General features: G+C 43.1%; 1 protein-coding gene across 1 annotated transcript in view; it reads right to left on the bottom strand.

The window, feature by feature from the left end:
• LAMC2 (laminin subunit gamma 2) overlaps positions 1 to 7,178 on the bottom strand; it is a 62,527-nt gene extending 55,349 nt beyond the window's left edge. Inside the window, exon 1 of the mRNA XM_024133850.3 lies at positions 7,030 to 7,178. Within this exon, the coding sequence (XP_023989618.1) occupies positions 7,030 to 7,108 (79 nt within the window). The 5' untranslated portion in view covers positions 7,109 to 7,178. The remainder of the gene's footprint in view (positions 1 to 7,029) is intronic.
• Between the last annotated feature and the right edge of the window lie 254 nt (positions 7,179 to 7,432).

Below are 7,432 nucleotides of genomic sequence, written 5' to 3'. Positions count from 1 at the left end.
CACAACGAAGAGTAGCCCCCACTCGCCGCAACTAAAGAAAGCCCATGCACAGCAACAAAGCCCAACAGAGCCAAAAATAAATAAATAAATAAATAAATTCAAAACACTGACAGGTGAAGCAGAAAGGCTTATTGCTGTCCCTCAGCTGTCCTGAGCCACTTGGTCGATTCCAAGCTGTGTGATAATCTATAAACAGAGTTGAACAAAGAGAAGAGGAAACTTGGTAGTCTGAAATCTGTTCTCTTATCAGGGCCCCAGGGACTGGAGTTTGTGCTTGGTTTTAACCTGCTGTTGGCTGACATTTTTAAAGGAAAGGCCACTCTATTGACTCACACAAATAGAGATGTCTGAACAAATGTCCCACTAGAAGCATAAGGGATGTTCTTATAATACATCAAGATTCCACCAGGTCTGAAAATTGATTTAAATGAAAAGTCTTTAAAAGAATGAGAAATAAGCCAAGGGGATATCTTGTTAAAGAAAATTAAACTAGCAATTGAAATCGGATCCTGTTATTAACTGCCTGGCTCTGGTCAAGGCAATCATTTTCCTGTGCCTCAATTTTCCAGTCTATAAATGAGGGTCATACATGCTGGAGCCCAGCTCTGTTATAACCAACCATGAGAATTTGGACAGTTGCTTTGCCTCTCTGAGTGTCATTTTCCTTAACTATAAAAGGAGAAGCTCCTGTGGAGAACCCTTAAGGGCCATTCTCATTGGAAGTGGTGAAACATGAAAAACTTTTTGTAAGAAATACCCCATATAAGTGCAGCTGAAGATTTCATCATTTTTCTAATGTTTAAGTTAGTGTGGGAAATTATTTGGTTGCCATTTAATTTTTTTTTTTAGAATATGAGTATCCATATTCACACAGTGAATTAAAAATAAAACCTGGAAAAGAAACAGTTGGGTTTCTGTAAGTGGTCGACAAGCCTGAAGAAGTCCAGGATATGTGTACATTTGCCCAATTGATCTCCACCTTCCTCTGATACTGCAGGAGTCCTCACATGATCAATGTTAGAGAAAGAACCAGTCTTTTCTTCTTTCACGACATAAGGAAGCACCTGTTAGCTGGGGAGGCACATATACAGACATACAGTCACCCAGAGACACAGAAGAGACTCAGCTTTTGGCTTTGGGTGTGATTCAAATATTACATCATGTACCTGGGGGTTATATTAGAACACAGCCCAGTAATGATTCAGTAATCTGCTAGGTCTAATTTGTGACTAAATTAGAGTATTCCAGAATCTATGGAGCTCCTATTTCTACACTGGTCTGTAATAGATGGTTCAAGTCTTGTCCTTGCAAATTTCTCTAGGAAAAAAAAATGTCAATATAGTTAAGCCACTAAGAACTTAAATGGGAAAAATATTCCCAGGATGGCCTCAACATCTTAATTTCATGCTCCTGACTTTCCCATTAACACCGGTCACAAATCAACATTCATCCTCAGCTTCTTGGATCAGTGGAGCTAAACCAGTGGCTGCCCCCAGTTCAGGGCACTCAGAATTTAAGCTTACATAGGAATCTCCAGCTTACACTCCAACCCAATTCTATACTCCCATTTACTATATATACTAGAATATAAGGTAAATATAAGGCCACATTTAAGTCTTTTCAAAATGTCTCATATTATACAGCACTTTCTCAATTACTTCATTTTTAAAATAAAGTATTATTTGGGGAAGACATGTTAACCTGAAATGACCTCAATCAATGTTTTAGGTATTTATTAGCAAGAAAGAGGCCAAGCTATCAAACATAATTCTCATAAATGTTCATCATCCCACAGTTGTGAGTTCTGAAAGCAGTCATAAGTACGACTTTCAAGATGATTATGCTGTGACGATCACAGTGTGCGCTTTGGGATAATTTTAAAATCTTTTTCATGTTCTGAAATGGTGTACTTTCCAGTGACAGCAGCAAAAGCAAACTCAGATAGAGCTGTGTCTCAAGTCACCTGGTCTGAAGTAGAGAAAAAACTGCATTAAAGTGGCTTTAGGAATATTAAAGATGGAATTCGAATATAATTACTACATGAAATGTAAGTGAACAAATGAATACTTCTAAGTTATTATTTTACAGGTTATGTGACTTTAACTAGGTTTGTAAAACTAATTTTTTTTTTTTTTTTTTTTTTTAGCGGTACGCGGGCCTCTCACTGTTGTGGCCTCTCCCGTTGCGGAGCACAGGCTCCGGATGCGCAGGCTCAGCGGCCATGGCTCACGGGCCCAGCCGCTCCGCGGCACGTGGGATCTTCCCGGACCGGGGCACGAACCCGTGTCCCCTGCATTGGCAGGCGGACTCTCAACCACTGCGCCACCAGGGAAGCCCTGTAAAACTAATTTACTAAATTAAATGTAAAGAGACCACTACATCTATATTGCTCAATGTTTCATAATCAAGTTAGCCAAACTGGGAATTCCCTGGCGGTCCAGTGGTTAAGATTCCATGCTTGCACTGCAGAGGGCATGGGCTTGATCCCTGGTCTGGGAACTAAGATCCTGCATGCCGTGCAGTGTAAAAAAAAAAAAAAAAAAAAAAAAAAAGGTTAACCAACCCCTTTCTTTTTTTTTTTTTTTTTTTTTTTGATGGTGTGAGAGGGAGATCTTCCCGTTGAGAAGCGAGAGATCATCTTATGTCGGGGTCATCTTATACATGGGCATGTTCTAGAGAGTAACAGATGTGCTGAATCTATATGTGCTGAGGTCTGGCTGACAAAAGGCAAAAAGAAATGATATGAAACCCAATCTTGAAATTCCAATCCGCTTTGGGTTCCTTGTCAGGAATCCCATTTGTTTCATTGGGTAAAATTTAGGGTTCATTTCAGCCTGAGCCAAAGGGCTCCTCATCACCTTTCCTGGACTAATGAAAGGAGCCTCTTCCAAAACTTTACCACTTAAAACACAAAAGGCATTATACTGACATTCAGTACTGGCAGAGCAGTTAGTTATATAACAATAATATCGAACACAGTGAGTGTTTACCAGGCACTGTGCAAAATGCTTTACATATAATAATCACAACAATGTATTACCCTCATCTCAGAGATGAGGAAACCAAGTAACACGTAACGTAACTTACTTCAATCCCTTAAGTGGTAAAGGACAGTGCTAGGATTTGAACCCAGGCAGTCTTACTACAGAACCTGCACCCCTACACATGATACTGTACCCCTTCAAAAATTTAATAACAGAATCTATGAGAGTGTAAACCTTTCCAGGGGTCCTTTCCACTCTCCACAGCATTTCTTTTCTAGCATCAGGCCATAGGAGAAACTAAATTAGTGATTTAAATAATCTTCGATTCTGAGCTCACCATTCTCGAACAATTGCTACAAAACTTACCTGGTGGCTGAACCAACAGTGTCTCTTAGTCCTCATTCTTTGTGTATTCATATTTCTACCTCTGAGTACCATTTACAACTCCTACATTGGCGAAACTCTTCCTTGGGCTAACAAAACTCTCCTCTTTCTTGATTCTCCTCTAGCCTCAATGCCCCCTTCTCCTGTTCTCCTTCACCGTTCTTCCATCTCCTTGTTAAGTGTTGAGGTTTCTTTTGCCTCTTTGTCCCGGGTAGTCTCAGCTATTGTCGAGGCTTTGTTTTCCACCTTTGGGCTCCCAACTTTATATTGTTTGAATTTCTTCTAAATTTCAAAATCATAGCTCCAGCTGTTCACTGGACTTCCCCACTTGCATCTCAAATTCAACAGATCCCCACAGAAACTCACTTCCTTCACTTCATCCATCGCCCAGCCTCCCTCCCAAATCTGATCGTCTCTTATAGTCCTCATTTCCTCTAACGGCATCACTGTCTCACCAACTACACAAGCCTGAAGCCTTGGACCCATCTTGGACTCTTCCTCATTTTTCACAATTTTCCCTCACTATTATCCCTAACACACGCACACACTCATTGGATCACCAAATTCTTCCAATTTTACCTTCTAAATGTCTCTGTGATCTGTTTCCTCTTTACTATTCCACCACCATGAGGTAAGCCCTCATCACCTCTCATTTGGATTATAGCAATGGCCGTTTGTTTGCCTCACCTAGCTCAACTCCATCCTCTAAGCCCTTAAGTGAGTGATCTTTTAAACATGAATCTGACCACACCCACCCCACTTACAAAACATCTGCATCCACAACCCTTCTTTGCCTACAGGGTACCAACCTAATGGCACAGACTGGTACGTAAGGCTCTTCACAACCAAATTCTTGGCTACATTTCTAGTCTCATTCCTATCTCCCTTCTCCAGTCGCACCTCCCCAAGTGAACTATGATCCAGACCATTGGAGCTACACCCACATTCACACCAACTGTGAGCTCCTGAAGGGGAGTCTCTATCTTTCTTAACGACCTCTAAGCATCTGAGTTCACTACATCAGACTTTGGCTTTCTCTAGTTGCGGCTGGCGGGGGTTACTCTTCATTGTGATGCTCGGGCTTCTCATTGCGGTGGCTTCTGTTGTTGTGGAGCACAGGCTCTAGGAGTGCGGGCTTCAGTAGTTGTGGCGCGCGGGCTCAGTAGTTGTGGTGCGCAGGCTTAATTGCTCCGTGGCATGTGGGATCTTCCCAGACCAGGGCTTGAACCCGTGTCCCCTGCATTGGCACGCGGATTCTTAACCACTGCGCCACCAGGGAAGCCCAGCATCAGACCTTTTGAAGAGACGTGGTTCTAGGCATTTTAAGGCACTTTACAGTAACATCTCATCCTTTCAACAGACCTGCAAGGATACACAGCACTATTGCCTCCACTTACCAGGCAAAGAGCAGACTCCAAGCAGCTGAGGAACCTGAATGGTTACGAATAAGGGACTAGTAAGTGAATCAGCCAAATTTTGAAGCCAGGTCAGGCTGACTCTAAAACCTGTGCTTTAGCTGAGACCAACTCTGATTATATCTAACACCATAATTTCACCTGCAAGGGAACACCCAGGAAGCAATATCACTGCTTTAGGCTTGCAGAGGTGCACAGATGCAGGTCACTTGGGGAGGTAGCAAGCACCATACTTTCCATCCAACTCCCACTACATCACAGCATCCCATAAATGGGAAAGCATGTGTGCTCTAGCCTAACACAAACTTTTCACCCTCTCATTGAGCCCCAAATGAAGCCCTTTGAGGAGGCAGCCTAGTATTTTAAGTGGCCTGTCTTTAAGGAAGGGGAAAGTCTGGAAGTGAGCCTAAACACTGCTTCTGACTTAATGATGTAGATGGAATACTCAGAGCTTGTCCATCCTTGAGAAGTTAAGAGTCCAAACTCTGTCCTCCTGAGTCTGATTTTATTGAACAGTTTATTAAACAGTTATTTTATTAAACAATTCATCACCCTACATATTTGTTTCTGTTATTTAATGCTAACGCACACACATACACTCAGCTACAGCCAAAAAAGGAAATTGCTTCAATAGTTACTCATTATATAAAACATATGTAACTTGTTCCCTTATTACTTTTATAATGTGGTCCCTAAAGTTCCAGTCTAAGAACCACTGGATCAAGTGCCAGATGTGTCTCTGCCAGTAGCTGCTTATGTAGCTTTGTGCAAATCCATTTCCATATTTTCTTTTTTTAAACCAAGGAATTCTAGTAGTTGATCCATAAGCAGTTCCTCTGAATTCTAATATTCAAAGATTGTTCTTACTTTTAGGATGTTTCTCACTAGGTTAAAGTTATTTATTGAAGGACTCTAACCCACATGATCATTTTCATAAGTGGTTTTTAAATGGTAGTCAAGGGGGCTTCCCTGGTGGCGCAGTAGTTGAGAATCCGCCTGCCGATGCAGGGGACACGGGTTCGTGCCCCGGTCCGGGAGGATCCCACATGCCGCGGAGCGGCTGGGCCCGTGAGCCATGGCCGCTGAGCCTGCGCGTCCGGATCCTGTGCTCCGCAACGGGAGAGGCCACAACAGTGAGAGGCCCGCGTACCGCAAAAAAAAAAAAAAAAAAATGGTAGTCAAGGATGATGGGTTGTAAGTTAATTCCAATATTATCTTAGGAAAAAAAAAAAAAGACTGTATCAAATGCATTCAAACACACGCTAAAACATTCATGCCATTCAAATACAATTCAGGCAGCATCACCCAGACTGCAAAGTAATAATTGAAATATCTAAGAGAATTCCAGGTACCCATGAACCTGGTCTCATGTTCACACATGCACATGTGTGAAGATGGCTCTTGGACCTATTGAGATAATTATTGAAATGCCATCAGATACAAGAAGCAAAAATAAACCTGAGAATTTGGGGTAATTACACAGGCAAATATCATTGGTAAAACTAAGTGACTACTAAGTAAAACTTAAGGAAAACACCCTTTATGTGTTGTCATAGCTGACGCATGCATACAGTAAACCATTGCTAGGTGCCCAGAAAGTTTTGTTTATAGGAGTTGAACTTCTCATGAAGTGACAGCCACTGGGTGCCCTAGATAAGATCAAATGACCTATGACATAGGTGCCCAATAAATGCCTGCTGAATGAATATTATGTGAAAATACTATAAAAAGTAATGTTATGCAAAAGTAAAGCATTGTTAAGACTCTTAACTCATTTTCCATCCCAAAGAAACGGGAATTCCAGAAGGATGACTGAAGAGATTCCTTTTCAATCTTTGTGGGGCTCACAGTCACAGAAAGCATTCTCACCAAAATCCCATCCGTAAAAACACACATTGGGAAGAGAATTTATATACCAACATGTTTTGCTATTACTGATCAAACAGAAGCCCTTTGATCAAAAAGCAATCGAGAAGGAACAATTTTAAAGCAAGGAAAACCCTGGTTTGGCACGACCTGTTGGCTTCTTATTTTAAAATCAGACCGCTTTATATAGTATTAGTAAATAATATATAATATTATTGTAAACAAATCTCTGGAGGATCCCCAGATGGGGCAGGAGGAGGGAGCTCTAAAGAGGTTCTCACAAAGTGGGGCTCCTCGGAGGTGCGTGCAGCCATCACGGTCCGCAGGCAAAGGCCAGTTCCCAGCCCAGGGCTGCGCCGTGCCTCCTGGAAGGGACTCACCTGGCGTCCTGGAGTTGGCCTGGGCTGCAGGCAGGAGGAGCGAGAAGCAGAGGCTGCAGCTGAGCCAGAGCGCAGGCATGGCTGGGCCGGGCCGCACAGTCAGCCGCTGCAGGGGTGCTGCCCTGCGCCTCGCGGCTGGGAGCTTTCACTCTGCGCTCCGCTGTGCCTTCCTTTTCCTGGATCAGGTGGTTTTATCGACTCTCCTACCTGACTCAGTCCTGACAGGAAGAGATCGTGTGTTTCAGGGTGTGACTCACCTGTGAATAAGGAGGACCCAGCCCTCGGGAAGCAGACAAACACACAGCACACACGGAGCTGTAAAAGCGCTCACCCCAGCTGCCAGGCTCCCCCCTCGCCGCAAGAAGGGCGCACTCCTGGCCTGGGCCGAGGGTGTGGTGCAGAG

Source organism: Physeter macrocephalus, chromosome 4 (genome assembly GCF_002837175.3).
Source record: "Physeter macrocephalus isolate SW-GA chromosome 4, ASM283717v5, whole genome shotgun sequence".
Classification (NCBI taxonomy): Eukaryota; Metazoa; Chordata; class Mammalia; order Artiodactyla; family Physeteridae; genus Physeter; species Physeter macrocephalus.
Note: the sequence above shows the minus strand (reverse complement) of the source record. Positions and strands in the feature narration are given on the sequence as shown.